At 39.2% G+C, this 16,225-nt stretch overlaps 2 protein-coding genes across 4 annotated transcripts in view; both read left to right on the forward strand.

Moving 5' to 3' along the window:
- Positions 1-12,512, forward strand: part of LOC126073796 (gamma-interferon-inducible protein 16-like) — a 91,215-nt gene extending 78,703 nt beyond the window's left edge. Inside the window, exons 8-9 of one of the 3 annotated variants that reach the window (XM_049880887.1) lie at positions 3,740-3,928; positions 9,528-12,512. In XM_049880887.1, the coding sequence (XP_049736844.1) occupies positions 3,740-3,928; positions 9,528-9,608 (270 nt within the window). In that variant the 3' untranslated portion in view covers positions 9,609-12,512. The remainder of the gene's footprint in view (positions 1-3,739; positions 3,929-9,527) is intronic. The other 2 variants (XM_049880886.1, XM_049880885.1) reach the window with 2 other exon arrangements.
- On the forward strand, positions 10,635-15,979 carry AIM2 (absent in melanoma 2). Its single transcript, XM_049875706.1, is given in 5 exon segments — positions 10,635-10,703; positions 14,603-14,638; positions 14,641-14,709; positions 14,711-14,801; positions 14,804-15,979. Coding segments are annotated over 5 exon segments (498 nt in total). The 3' UTR covers positions 15,037-15,979.
- The last annotated feature ends 246 nt before the right edge of the window (positions 15,980-16,225 follow it).

The following is a 16,225-nucleotide window of genomic DNA, read 5'->3' on the forward strand; positions in this document are numbered from 1 at the left end:
TTCACACGCCATTATATATGTCTTCTACACTGACTCTTTACTTTTACCTGTGCTATTTTCTATAGTTTGTTTAAATGGCTCTATTAGTTTCCTAGGGCTACTGTAATAAAATTCAAGATCTAACCTGAAGTACAAACTGTCAATGATAGGATAATATCCATACGCCTACAAGGAAGACCAGTTAATACAACTATTATTCAAATTTACACACCAACCACCAGGGCCAACGATGAAGAAATAGAAGATTTTTATCAGCTGCTGCAGTCCGAAATTGATCAAACATGCAATCAAGATGCATTGATAATTACTGGCAATTGGAATACGAAAGTTAGAAACAAAGAAGAAGGATCAGTAGTTGGAAAATATGGCCTTGGTGATAGAAACAATATGAGAGATCGAATGATAGAATTTTGCAAGACCAACAACTTCTTCATTGCAAATACCTTCTTTCACCAACATAAACGGCAACTATACACATGGACCTCGCCAGATGGAACACACAGAAATCAAACTGACTACATCTGTGGAAAGAGACAATGGAAAAGCTCAATATCCTCAGTCACAACAAGGCCAGGGGCCGACTGTGGAACAGACCATCCATTGCTCATATGCAAGTTCAAGCTGAAACTGAAGAAAATCAGAGCAAGTCCACCACAGGAGCCAAAATATGGCCTTGAGTATATCCCACCTGAATTTAGAGACCATCTCAAGAATAGACTGACGCATTGAATACCAGTGACCAAAGACCAGACGGGTTGTGGAATGACAGCAAGGACATCATCCATGAAGATAGCAAGAGGTCATTGAAAAGACAGGAAAGAAAGAAAAGACCGAGATGGATGTCAGAGGAGACTCTGAAACTTGCTCTTGAGCATCAAGCAGCTAAAGCAAAAGGAAGAATTGATGAAGTAAAAGAACTGAACAGAAGATTTCAAAGGGCGACTTGAAAGACAAAGTAAAGTATTATAATGACATGTGCAAAGAGCTGGAGCTGGAAAACCAACAGGGAAGAACACGCTCAGCGTTTCTCAAGCTGAAAGAACCGAAGAAAAAATTCAAGCCTCGAGTTGCAATAGTGAATGATTCTATGGGGAAAATATTAAACGACACAGGAAGCATCAAAAGAAGATGGAAGGAATACACAGAGTCATTATAGCAAAAAGAATTCGTCGATGTTCAACTGTTTCAAGAGGTGGCATGTGATGAGGAACCGATGGTACTGAAGGAAGAAGTCCAAGCTGCTCTGAAGGCATTGGTGAAAAACAAGGCTCCAGGAATTGATGGAATATCAATTGAGATGTTTCAACAAAGAGATGCAGTGCCGGAGGTGCTCACTCGTCTAGAGAAATATGGAAGACAGCTTCCTGGACAACTGACTGGAAGAAATCCATATTCATGCCTATTCCCAAGAAAGACAATCCAACTGAATGTGGAAATTATAGATCAATATCATTAATATCCCACGCAAGCAAAATTTTGCTGAAAATCATTCAAAAATGGCCACAGCAGTATATCGATAGGGAACTGCCAGAAATTCAGGCCGGTTTCAGAAGAGGATGTGGAACCAGGGATATCATTCCTGATGTCAGATGGATCCTGGCTGAAAGCAGAGAATACCAGAAGGATGTTTACCTGTGTTTTATTGATTATGCAAAGGCATTCGATTGTGTGGATCATAACAAGTTATGGATAACATTGCGAAGAATGGTAATTCCAGGACACTTAATTGTGCTCATGAGGGACCATTACATAGATCAAGAGGCAGTTGTTCAGACAGAACAAGGGAATACTGATTGGTTTAACGTCAGGAAAGGTGTGCGTCAGGGTTGTGTTCTTTCACCATGCCTATTCAATCTGTATGCAGATCAAACAATCCGAGAAGCTGGACTATATGAAGAACAGGGCATCGGGATTGGAGGAAAACTCATTAACAACCTGCATTATGCAGATGACACAACCTTGCTTGCTGAAAGTGAAGAGGGCTTGAAGCACTTACTAATGAAGATCAAAGAACACAGCCTTCAGTATGGATTCCACCTCAACATAAAGAAAACAAAAATCCTTACAACTGGACCAATGAGCAACATCATGATAAATGGAGGAAAGATTGAAGTTGTCAAGGATTTCATTTTACTTGGATCCACAATCAACAGCCATGGAAGCAGCAGTCAAGAAACCAAAAGATGCATTGCATTAGGTAAATCTGCTGCAAAAGACCTCTTCAAAGTGTTGAAGAGCAAAGATGTCACCTTGAAGACTAAGTTGCGCCTGACCCAAGCCATGGTATTTTCAATCACATCATATGCATGTGAAAGCTGGACAATGAATAAGGAAGACCAAAGAAGAGTGGACGCCTTTGAATTGTGGTGTTGGTGAAGAATATTGAATATACCGTGGACTGCCAAAAGAACGAACAAATCTGTGTTGGAAGAAGCACAACCAGAATGCTCCTTAGAAGCAAGGATGGTGAGACTGCATCTTACATACTTTGGATGTGTTGTCAGGAGGGATCAGTCTCTGGAGAAGGACATCATGCTTGGCAAGTACAAGGTCAGCAGAAAAGAGGAAGACCCTCAACGAGGTGGATTGACACAGCGGCTATAACAATGAGCTCAAGCATAACAACAATTGTAAGGATGGGTCAGGACCAGGCAGGGTTTTGTTCTGTTGTACATAGGGTTGCTATGATTTGGAACCGACTCGACAGCACCTGCCAACTCTAACAAAATACCCAAAACTGTATAGTCTATAACAACGGAAATTTATTGTCTCACAGTTCTGGAGGCTAGAAATAAAAATCAAGATTTCAGTCAAGGCATGCTCCCTCCAAAGTCTCTAGGGAAGATTGCTACTTCTCTCTCCCAGCTTCTTGTAGCCCCAGGTGTTCCTTGGCTTGTATATGCATCTTTACATGATTGTCAATCCTCTGTCTCTGTCTCTGTATCTCTTCTCATTTTTTTATAAAAACACCAGTCATATAGGATTAGGATCCACCTTACTTCCATGTGACCTCATAATAAATTGACTGACAACATCATCAAAGACCCTATGTTCAAACAAGTTCACATTCAGAGGTACAGGAGTTAGGATTTCCTCATATTTTCTGGGGTGGCACAGATTAATCCATAACAATGACAGGGCTTATATATGTATTTGTAGGACAAAGGAATAAAATTATAAGTGAAATAGAAACTAGAACAATTAGACTGGACTTGATGATCTAGATTCAAAGAGGGTAGGCAGGTTGGAGAAGGGTGAATAAATGGAGAAGATAGTAAAAAGAATTGCATCTTGGGTAACAATCTACTTAATCAGGACTTGAAACAATCTTTTCAGCCTTACAATGAATCTTGAGTGGTCTTCCCCCTGCTCCCCCCACCCCCGCCCTGGGATAGCTCCCAAAGAAATCTACCAAGTTTATCAGATTCCTGTATATCCAGGCTTCTTAAGAAACCTCAGCTATCCTGAGATAGAAACAGCAAAAATAAGGAAAACAATTTTCTGGAAGAGTCAGGTAGATAAAGACCTAAAACTAGGTAGCTTAGACAGAAGATCTAAAAGGTGGGATATTCTTAGCAGTTCATCTAAAACTACTTCCTAGTGGTAATTCCTGGTCTACTTCTTCTACATACCTTGTCAGGGACAAATTTCCACTAAAACTCTTGTATTTCTCAGAGATGTGAAAATTCCTTATTCAATCATTTAGAAGATGGTCCTGTTTTCATTTTATTTTTTGCAGAAAATCATGAAGAATAAATGCATATTCTATGAAATACAAGATGATACAGAGAAGATGGAAGTAATGGTGTATGGACGATTAACGCAGGTCAAATGTGAGGAAGGTGATGAATGTCAATTCATCTGCTTTGAATTGGCATTAAATGTGGACAGGAGGCAGCTGAGATCTGTACTTCATAGTTTCCTCAAGGTGAGAACTGCTTGGTTAATACCATTCTCCTATCACGGTGGATTACTTCATTTAGGTTTAGGAAAACTAGACTGCTGCTATTACACCGAGATTTCAGTAGGTAGCAAAAGAATTAACCCTTGCTCTTTAATATGCACAAACTTTCTCTTTTTGTCTCCTTTTTTCCTTTCATTTCTTTCCTTCCTTCCTTCCTTAAAGAAGGGTATTTTTAATTATATTGAAGAAAGAAAATTCAGAGGTGCTTTCTTTTTTTTTTTTCAAATGATATGATACCTAGGTTAAATATTAAAGAATTGGTAAAATCTACCAAGCCTGAAAGAGAAGAATTTGGGCTTGATTAAGGTAGATTTGTTTCAAACCCTGGCTCTGAGATTTTTCTTTTTGCCTGAGGAAATGAAATGCCATGAACCTCAGGTTCCTTAGCTGGAAAATGGGGGAAATATTTTCAACCTCAAAAAGTAGTCCTGAAGATTTGATGAGATAGTACATAGACATCATTTATAACAGTGACTCACAAATCATGAGCATTCAGTATATTGTAGCTATTACTGTCAGCTTCACATACACAAATGAAAAAAAAAATGGAGAGTAACCTTCTAGAAAAAAGAACACTGCATATAATGATCCAAAACTGTTAAGCACCATAAGGTGTTTCAGAAAATCATAATTTTGGTAAATGTGGAGTGGAGGGAGCCAGATAATGATTGGTCTTTTGTCAAAAGCTAAGGAACACAAATTTCATAGTAAAGAATGAAAGAGAGAGAGGGAGAAGGAAAAAAGGGAAGAAGGGAGGAAGAAAGGCAGAAAGAGAGAAAAGAAACATATGTGGGATGGAAATGAAGGCTTTTTAGGAGGAGAACCCATGATGTTCTGACAGCAAGCTAGAATATGTTAGAAGTAGGTCCCTGGAGATGGCAAGATCACTTAGAAGGTTATTGCAGAAACCCAAACAAGAAGTGAAAAGTATAGGCAGCCTTAGGCAGATGAAGAGGAAAGCCTTGTATTATTAGCTACCTTCTGACTACTTACAGGATATTGGTAAGGGAGAAGAAGGGTTCAAAGATAATTTCCAGGTGGCTATCACAGGCATCTGGGGGTTAACTGGTGGAAACCCCAGGTTCTTGTTCCACATGACTCCTATGGGCCAATAAACAAGACCGAGGTGGAAGAACAGGAAAGCACCAGCTGGAACTGTTCTCACCAAAACTGTTCCCAAGGGTGAGGAGACAAGTTACATTTAAAGGGTTTACAAGTTGTTGTTGTTGTTAGGTGCCATCGAGTCGGTTCTGACTTATAGCAACCCTATGCACAACAGAACGAAACACTGCCCAGTCCTGTGCCATCCTTACAATCGTTTTTATGCTTGACCTCATTCTTGCAGCCACTGTGTCAATCCACCTCGCTGAGGGTCTTCCTCTTTTCCGCTGAACCTGTGCTCTGCCAAGCATGATATCCTTCTCCAGAGACTGATCCCTCCTGACAACATGTCCAAAGTATGTAAGACGCAGTCTCGCCATCCTTGCCTCTAAGGAGCATTCTGGCTGTACTTCCTCCAACACAAATTTGTTCATTCTTTTGGCAGTCCATGGTATATTCAATATTCTTCACCAACACCACAATTCAAAGGCATCAACTCTTCTTTGGTCTTCCTTATTCGCTGTCCAGCTTTTACATGCATATGATGAGATTGAAAATACCATGGCTTGGGTCAGGCGCAACTTAGTCTTCAAGGTGACATCTTTGCTCTTCCACACTTTGAAGAGGTCCTTTGCAGCAGATTTGCCCAATGCAATGCGTCTTTTGATTTCTTGACTGCTGCATCCATGGCTGTTGATTGTGGATCCAAGTAAAATGAAATCCTTGACAACTTCAATCTTTTCTCTGTTTATCATGATGTTGCTTATTGGTCCAGTTGTGAGGATGTTTGTTTTCTTTATGTTGAGGTGGTATCCATACTGAAGGCTGTGTTCTTTGATCTTCATTAGTAAGTGCTTCAAGTCCTCTTCACTTTCAGCAAACAAGGTTGTTTCATCTGCATAACACAGGTTGTTAATGAGTCTTCCTCCAATCCTGATGCCCCATTCTTCTTCATATAGTCCAGCTTCTCATATTATCTGTTCAGCATACAGATTAAATAGGTATTGTGAAAGAATACAACCCTGACACACACCTTTCCTGACTTTAAAGCAATCAGTGTCCACTTGTTCTCTCCGAACAACTGCCTCTTGATCTATGTAAAGGTTCCTCATAAGCACAATTAACTGTTCTGGAATTCCCATTTTTTGCAGTGTTATCCATAGTTTGTTATGATCTACACAGTCGAATGCCTTTGCATAATCAATAAAACACAGATAAACATCCTTCTGGTATTCTCTGCTTTCAGCCAGGATGCACCTGACATCAGCAATGATATCCCTGGTTCCAAGTCCTCTTCTGAAACCGGCCTGAATTTCTGGCAGTTCCCTGTCGATATACTGCTGCAACCATTTTTGAATGTCAGTTTGTTGTACTGTGGGGGCTTGTGTGTTGTTGTGATCCTGGAAGCTATGCCACCGATATTCAGATACCAGCAGGGTCACCCATGGAGGACAGGTTTCAGCTGAGCTTCCAGACTAAGACCGACTAGGAAGAAGGACCCAGCAGTCTATTTTTGAAAAGCATTAGCCAGTGAAAACCTTATGAATAGGAGTGGAACATTGTCTGATATAGTGCTGGAAGATGAGCCCCCCAGGTTGGAAAGCACTCAAAAGATGACTGGGAAAGAGCTGCCTCCTCAAAGTAGAGTCGACCTTAATGATATGGATGGAATAAAGCTTTTGGGACCTTCATTTGCTGATGTGGCATGACTCAAAATGAGAAGAAACAGCTGCAAACATCCATTAATCATTGGAACCTGGAATGTATGACGTGGAATGAAATGGAATGCATAAACATCGATATCCTAGGCATTAGTGAGCTGAAATAGACTGGTGTTGGCCATTTTGAATTAGACAATCATATAGTCTGCTCTGCTGGGAATAACAACTCAAAGAGGAAAGGTGTTGCATTCATAGTCAAAAAGGACGTTTCAAGATCTATCCTGAAGTACAACGCTGTCAGTGATAGAATAATATCCATACCCCTACAAGGAAGACCAGTTAATACAACTATTATTCAAATTTACGCACCAACCACCAGGGCCAACGATGAAGAAATAGAAGATTTTTATCAGCTGCTGCAGTCCGAAATTGATCAAACATGCAATCAAGATGCATTGATAATTACTGGCAATTGGAATACGAAAGTTAGAAACAAAGAAGAAGGATCAGTAGTTGGAAAATATGGCCTTGGTGATAGAAACAATATGAGAGATCAAATGATAGAATTTTGCAAGACCAACAACTTCTTCATTGCAAATACCTTCTTTCACCAACATAAACGGCAACTATACACATGGACCTCGCCAGATGGAACACACAGAAATCAAACTGACTACATCTGTGGAAAGAGACAATGGAAAAGCTCAATATCCTCAGTCACAAGGCCAGGGGCCGACTGTGGAACAGACCATCCATTGCTCATATGCAAGTTCAAGCTGAAACTGAAGAAAATCAGAGCAAGTCCACCACAGGAGCCAAAATATGACCTTGAGTATATCCCACCTGAATTTAGAGACCATCTCAAGAATAGACTGACGCATTGAATACCAGTGACCAAAGACCAGACGGGTTGTGGAATGACATCAAGGACATCATCCATGAAGATAGCAAGAGGTCATTGAAAAGACAGGAAAGAAAGAAAAGACCGAGATGGATGTCAGAGGAGACTCTGAAACTTGCTCTTGAGCATCGAGCAGCTAAAGCAAAAGGGAGAATTGATGAAGTAAAAGAACTGAACAGAAGATTTCAAAGGGCGACTTGAAAGACAAAGTAAAGTATTATAATGACATGTGCAAAGAGCTGGAGCTGGAAAACCAACAGGGAAGAACACGCTCAGCATTTCTCAAGCTGAAAGAACCGAAGAAAAAATTCAAGCCTCGAGTTGCAATAGTGAATGATTCTATGGGGAAAATATTAAACGACACAGGAAGCATCAAAAGAAGATGGAAGGAATACACAGAGTCATTATAGCAAAAAGAATTCGTCGATGTTCAACTGTTTCAAGAGGTGGCATGTGATGAGGAACCGATGGTACTGAAGGAAGAAGTCCAAGCTGCTCTGAAGGCATTGGTGAAAAACAAGGCTCCAGGAATTGATGGAATATCAATTGAGATGTTTCAACAAAGAGATGCAGTGCCGGAGGTGCTCACTCGTCTAGAGAAATATGGAAGACAGCTTCCTGGACAACTGACTGGAAGAAATCCATATTTATGCCTATTCCCAAGAAAGGTGATCCAACTGAATGTGGAAATTATAGATCAATATCATTAATATCCCACGCAAGCAAAATTTTGCTGAAGATCATTCAAAAATGGGTTTACAAGTAGGGAGTTCATACAAATTACGTCAGCAACAGTCTTAATCATACTACGCAATAGGGCTTTTACATAAAACCACCAAACAAAAGCAGGATTCAAATCTAAAGCTGGGGGTGGGGGGAGGTGTAGAGTAAGCCCAGCAAAGAAAAGAAGATTTTTAATGCAATGCTGTGGGGGAGGAAGCCAAGCAAAGAAAACAGTACTTTTAATGCAACACTGTGGGGGCCCTGTCTCATGGATGATGATGGTACTGTTCACTAAAAAAGGACACCATAGGAAGAGCAGATTTCAGAGAACAAAAATGTGTTGTTTTCAACAGGTTAGGTTTGAAGTGACTGTAGGGCTCAGAATGAGCCAGAGACTCTTCTAAGGCCTTCCATGTATTAACTTATTAACTCATTTAATACTTTGTGGTAAACAACAGCCAAGGGAGGGAAAGGATGATCAACAGAGCCCATAACAAACCTAAAAGACCAAGGATTCCCCTGAGCATTTCAGAACACGGTGGTATCTGCCTTTAGTGAAATGTGCATCCTGGTCTACAACAGACAGAGGTGGCTGGGTCTACATGACAAAGTACATGCTCTTTGTCACACTCAAGCACACCCCTTTGGGATTCGTGGTAACACTAACCCAAGCTAACACTGGAATCCAAACAAATAAAATACAGATGCTGATATATCCAGACACGCAAAAATGCACACACTCTCAGATCTCTATTTCTTGGATCCATCATTGCAAATGTCCCAACATTTATCCTCCCAGCAACTGCATCAGAAATACCTTTTGAACCCTCTTCTCACCTTTCTTCCTGTATCAAAATCTTCCCCTCACCTTCCGACATTGGGTACACCAGCTCCTTCCTCTCTGCTGTTGCTACTTGACACCTCCTGTCCAGTCCACAGGTGCTCTTGGGTATGAGTGAATATTTGATTTCAGGCTCCCAATTGAGGGAGGTGGATGGTAGCTAAAGGGCAGGAGTACATTAAAGGACATAGGTGAGAGTGAGAGAAAAGACTTTAAAAAGGGATGAGGGAAAAGAATGTAGCCCAAGAGGAGTAGGTAACTACAGATTGAGTGAAGGGAAATATGTATGACCAGCTGCATTTCAATTTGTCTATCTTTATCTCTTTATTCTACAAGGTTATCAAGACCAAACAACACACCAAATGGCCCCTCCATCCTCATTCAAGTACAGAAACTAGATTAGAGCCCTTCTTCTAAAACCCTGGATGTCATCATAAAGATGTTTATGGAGAAGAGACCCAGATATGGAAAAAGAAACATATACGTATATCTAGTTGAAATATGCAATATATTTGCCAGCTATTAGCTCTTGGTAACTGCATTAGAATTTTTTTGTGTGCGTGTGTGTTTCCTAAGTAGCATATTTTTGTGTATAATTTTTATAATTTGAAAAAAAATAAAAACCTTCTCCCCCCACACCTCCAAAGGTGCTTCCTAAGAGTCTCTAATCCATTTGTCAGTTGCTTAAAAGCAAATGTTTTGTGACCTGTAAATCAAGATGAGGCACACAGGCCCACACTCTGGGTGTCATGGATTGAATTATGTCACCCCAAACATGTGTGTATTAACTTTGTTAGGCCATGATCCCCAGTATTGCATGGTTGTCCTCAATTTTGTGATTGCAATTTTATGTTAAAGAGGATTAGGGTGGGATTGTAACACCACCCTTACCCAGGTCACATCCCTAATCCAATGTAAAGGGAGTTTCCCTGAGGTGTGGCCTGCGCCACCTTTTATCTCTCAAGAGATAAAAAGGAAAGGGAAGCAATCAGAGAGTGGGAGCCTCATAACACCAAGAAAGCAGCGCTGGGAGCAGACCTCGTCCTTTGGACCTGAGGTTCCTGCACTGAGAAACTCCCAGACCAAGGAAAGACTGACGACAAGGAACTTCCTCCCAAGCTGACATAGAAAGAAAGCCTACCGTGGACCGACACACTGAATTCAGACTTCTAGCCTACTGGACTATGAGGGAATAAACTTCTCTTTATTAAAGCCATTTACTTGCTGTATTTCCATTATAGTGACACTAGGTGACTAAGACAGTGGGATCTTCAGAGGAGAAGGCCCTGGCTAAGAATAAACAGTCTGTGACACAGTGGTTAAGAGCTCGGCTACTAACCAAAAGATCAGCAGTCGAATCCACCAGCCGCTCCTTGAAAACCCTATAGGGCGGTTCTACTCTGTTCTATAGGGTTGCTATGTGTCAGAATCAACTCAGCGGCAATGGGTTGGTTGGTTTGCCCTACCCCAAGGAACACGGGCAAAGGGGTGGATAGGGCTGAAATCCAGCCTGTACTTCCATTACCAAGCCCTTTTTCCTGAAGAGGAACTGCTTTAGCTCAGAACAAGCGATATCTTTTCAGAATTAGCTTCTCAGAAAGGACATAACTGGGTAATTTGACTGCCCAAAGAGGTACCTTCTGATGATCTGTATGAAGACAGTAGTGTAGGTTAGAAGCATTTCTAGTCCTGTCTGATTTGAAATATCCAGTCCCATTCATTTACCCAAGTAACAACAGCTCCTCAGTAGCTCTCCAGTCACATTTTCTGGCTCTACATTTCATATAAGAGTCCCTGGATGGTGCACATAGGTAATGCATTCAGCCGCTAACCCAAAGAGTCCACACAGAGGTGCCTTGGAAATTAGAGGCCTGGCAATCTACCATGAAAAAATTAGCCATTGAAAACCCTATGGAGCACTTCTCCTCTGACACACATGGGGTCTCCATGAGTTAAAGTCAATTTATTGACTCACCACACTTGTTTTTTTTTTTTTTTTGTGAGGGGGGAGGTTTAGATGCCGAGAATAAGATTTAGACATTTTTTGTTTCCTAGCCCAATATTATTCTATAGCATTCTGTTAGATATATTCAAGATAATTTTAGTCATCTTTAGAGACCAGATTTTGAAGGCCCTTGAAAAGTTATATAATCCAGTTTGTTCATCTGAAAATGAGAAAATTCAAGTCCAGAGAGGTTGGGTGAAGTGGTCAAAATCACAAGATCACTCAGCCAGTTAGGAAATAGATTTCCTCCTGAGAAAATATGAAAGATTACTAAAACCTCAAATTCAAATTTGATTTATGGACACTGAAAAAAAAGACTGCTTCATGAACAAATGATGTTTATATTCTGAGCTATTCCAATACTTCAAATTCATATTGCTTTCTGTAAACTTTCTGTCACTGACTGTTTTTGAGCATGTAGGTAATGGTGATTAAGAGTTAGAAAATGAATCATTTAAGTGACCTGCCCAATGCCATTTTTCCCTTAATATCATGTTAATTTCCATTTAAGCATCTGTCTTCTAAGTATAAGGGTGCCCCTAAATGGAGATAAGCAAGAAATGACACTCCATCCAAAAGAGTTTGCCTCACTGATTTTTTTTCTTTTTTTGCTTATACAGCTTAGTCCTCTAATTCCATGCCCCCTACTTTATCTTATATTTTGCAATTTGCCTCATATCAGAGCCCCTCCTTAGAGGAAAGTAAGGAAAAAGCTAGAGATTCTCCTAGATTTGTAGTGCATGGACCAAAGAGATGGCCTCAGCAGTCCACAGAGATGTTAATCTGCCACCAAAGATATCATAGAAATGTGGTTTCTACCAATGCTTTGAAGATATGCAGGAGGCAAAGAAATAGCTCTGGGAGGATCTCTAGGGTATCATAGTATGCCTTCAACTAGAAGAGACAAACTCAACTGTACTGGCAATATTCTTTATAGCTGCATGGAGAGACATGGAAATTAATTGCATCATTTTTTATATATTTTACTCATCTTAAAATTTTCATGATTAATTTTAAAGTCATTCTTATGTATATTTTTATTCACCCATAAGATAAATGACTATATTTTTACTGTAAAAAAAAAAATCAAGTAAGTTGATATCCTTGTTGAAACCCGGAACAATCATACTTTTTTCTCCAAAGAAAATCATCATCATCAAGTTCATTGTGTATCATTCCAGACCCCAGATCTTTCCATTCATTTATATGTTTATATGTACATAAACAAATACATCTTTCTTTATAGAAATTGTAATTAGAATGCCTCAGTCTCCTCATTGTAAAAATAGTATTAATAATAAAAACAAAAAAACTCCATTGTCTGTTTTCATAATATTTAGTTTTGAGAGTTCTTTATAAATTCTGAAAGGCAGTTCTTTCTCAGTTATGTAACTGGCAAATATTAACTCACAATCTATAGCTTACCTTTTCATGCTGTTAACAGTATCTTTTTAAGAGAAGTTCATCATTTTGAAAAATTTCAAATTATGAAAAGTATTTTATATGTTGTGCTTTTGGTGTCATACCTAAAAAATCTTTGTCTAAGCCAAGATTCACAAAGGTTTTCTCTGTTTTCTTCCAGAAGTTTTACTTTAGGTTTTTACGTCTAAGTCAATGATCTATTTTGAATTCATTTTTGTATAAACAGTTAGGAATGGAAAAAGGCTTATCTGTGCATTTGTTGAAAATATTACCCTTTTTTCGTTGAATTGTATTAGCCTCTTAGAAGAAAATCAGTTGATCAAGTATACTGGACTATATGAAGAAGAAAGGGCATCAGGATTGGAGAAAGACTCATTAACAACCTGGGTTATGCAGATGGTATAACCTTGCTTGCTGAAAGTGAAGACAACTTGAAAGCACTTACTGACAAAGATCGAACACCACAGCTTCAGTATGGATTACACCTCATCAGAAAGAAAACAAAAATCCTCACAAATGGACCAATGAGCAACATCATGATAGATGGAGAAAAGACTGAAGTTGTCAAGGATTTCATTTTACTTGGATCCACAACCAACACTCGTGGAAACAGCAGTCAAGAAATCAAGAGATCCATTGCATTGGGCAAATCTGCTACAAAAAAAAAATCTTTAAAGTGTTGAAAAGCAAAGATGTCACCTTGAAGACTAAGGTGTGCCTGACACAAGCCATGGTATTTTCAATTGCCTCATATGCATGCAAAAGCTGGACAATGAATAAGGAAGACCGAGGAAGAATTGATGTCTTTGAATTGTGGTGTTGGCTAAGAATATTGAATATACCATGGACTGCCAAAAGAACGAACAAATCTGTGTTGGAGGAAGTGCAGCCAGAATGCTCCTTAGAGGCAAGGATGCCGAGACTGTGTCTCACATACTTTGGACATGTTATCAGGAGGGATCAGTCCCTGGAGAAAGGCATCATGCTTGTTAGAGGGTCAGTGGAAAAGAGGAAGACCTTCAACGAGGTGTATTGACACAGAGGCTGCAGCAGTAGGCTCAAGCATAGTGACAATTGTGAGGATGGCACAGGACTGGGGAGTGTTTCATTCTGTTGTGCATAGGGTCACTATGATTTGGAAGTGACTCGATGGCACAGCACCTAACAACAACAACAACAGCATTGCCCCTATTTTTTATTCCAGGATCTTCATCGTTTTAGATTTTATATTTAAGTCTTTAATCCATTTCGAGTTAGTTTTTGTGTATGGTGTGAGGCATGGATATTGCTTCATGTTTTTACAGACAGACATCTAGTTATGCCAAAACTTTTTGTTAGAGAGATTGTCTTTTCCCCATTTAACAGACTTTGGGTCTTTATCAAATATTAGCTTCTCATAAATGGATGAATTTATGTCTGGGTCCTCAATTCTGTTCCATTGGTCTATGTGTCTGTTGTTGTACCAGTACCAGGCTGTTTTGACTTCAGTGGCTGTATAATAAGCTCTAAAATCTGGAACTGTGAGGCCTCTCATTTTGTTCTTCTTCTTCAGTAATGCTTTACTTATTCAGGGCCTCTTCCCTTTCCATAAGAAGTTGGTGATTTGCTTCTCCATCTCATTAAAGAATGCTGTTGGAATTTGGATTGGGATTGCATTGTATCTGTGTCTTTTGGGTAGAATTGACGTTTTCACAATGTTAAGTCTTCCGATCCAAGAGCATGGTATGTTTTTTCACTTATGTAGGTCTCTGGTTTCCTACAGTAGTTTTTGTAGTTTTCTTTGTATAGGTCTTTGCATTCTCTTTTCTATCTAGATAGTTCTAGGTTTCAAATCTCTTCCTAACCCCTCTAGATCTCCTCCTTTTATTCAACCTATCTTTACCTGATTTCCTGACACTGAACATTGTGAGTGAAGTAAGGTTCCTGGATAATACCTTATTTAGTCACAACTTATGTCTTATTCTGTTGTCTTCATCCTGAGCAGAAGCAGATGGTGCCCCAGGAGGACTCCTCCAAGAAGGAGGGTTGCAGAAAGGCCATATTGCAGCAATGGTGCTGAAAGCAGTGAAGCCATTCAAACTTGAGACCCTAAGAAGGGAAGGAGGAGATGATGTTTCATGCTTCAGTGGCTACTGAGCGTGAATTCTTTTTAGTAGAAATTTTCAATACAAAGCTAAAAGATAATGCGCCCCAAAGAGAATAATTATAATATCACAGTAGTGTTGGAACAATGGTTTTCTGGAGATAAATAGTACCCCATTTGTGTTTGATGCTGAATCTGACTGAAAGATCAGTGTCCCAAACCACATTTTCAGAAAAGCTGGTGAAACCCCAAATATCAATAAGCTTCAAACTCAACCTCTTGGAAAAGTTGTGAATGGGGTGTTTGTAATACAGAAGATAAGTTCCTATAAATAATTTTGTATTGATTAGTAAGAACAACTTATTCTCCGCTCTGAGATTGAAGGGCCTTTAGAAATCATTCGTTTTAATGCTTTATGTAGAGGAAAAACAAACATAAAAATCTGAACAAGTAAACCCAAAAAACTAATGTGCCACAAAGTTAATGATGTAGCCAAACTCAAGTACATTAGAAGTCTTTTTATTCTCATGAAGCCGTCACCGTCCTGTTTCAACTTTTTTTTTTTTACCCTTGTAGCCTCTGAAAAAGGGATTACTTCTCTGCATTATTTTTGTACTTTATAAATACATATGATTTTTATTTTAAGTGACTATCATTGTGATATATATACATATATGTGTGTATGTACATACACATACATATATACGTATATCTCCTATTGGTCCTGTTTTTCTGGAGTACTCTAATGCATTGATTAAAGATATAAATAACTAATTTCACAGAAAGAAAATACGTAAGGCTAGTGTTATGATTGAATTGCGTCTCCCAAAAATATGTGTCAATTTGGCTAGGCCATGATTTCCAATATCGTGTGGTTGTCCTCCATTTTGTGATCCTATGTAATTTTTCTCCATTTTTTGATGTGTTGTAAATCCTAACCTCTTCCTGTGGTTATAATCTCATTTGTAAATGGGTTATGTTTGTTATATTAATGAGGCTGGATTAGGTTATGTTTGCTATGTTAATGAGGTAGGATTAGAGTGTATATTGTTTCAATCTCTTTTGAGATATAAAAGAGATTAAACAAGCAAGCTAAGTAGCAGAGATGGGGGATGAGAGACGACAAGTCACATGAAGATCACCCAAGAGCAGAAGCTCCAGGAGACAAGGGCCTTCCTCTGAGTCGACAGAGAAAGACTTCCCCTAAAACTGGCACCCTGAATTCAGACTTATAGCCTCCTGAATTGTGAGAGAATAAATTTCTGTTTGTTAAAGTCACCCACTTATGGTATTTCTATTATAGCAGCACTAACCAACTAAGATAGCTAGTAAATGTGAAAATGTTGTCAACTTCCCTAATAACCAGAGAAACATAATTAAACAATGAACAAAACTCTGTTGTCCACTTATGATTTAGAAAGCTGAAAAGAGCCTCGCTCTCACACTTACAATAAAAAAGTTAAGTCATATAACCTGTGAAATCACAATCTTTTTGAAGTCATTAGAGAGCTGAGTTTGTAGGCA

This window comes from Elephas maximus, chromosome 3 (assembly GCF_024166365.1).
Source record: "Elephas maximus indicus isolate mEleMax1 chromosome 3, mEleMax1 primary haplotype, whole genome shotgun sequence".
NCBI classification, from domain to species: domain Eukaryota; kingdom Metazoa; phylum Chordata; class Mammalia; order Proboscidea; family Elephantidae; genus Elephas; species Elephas maximus.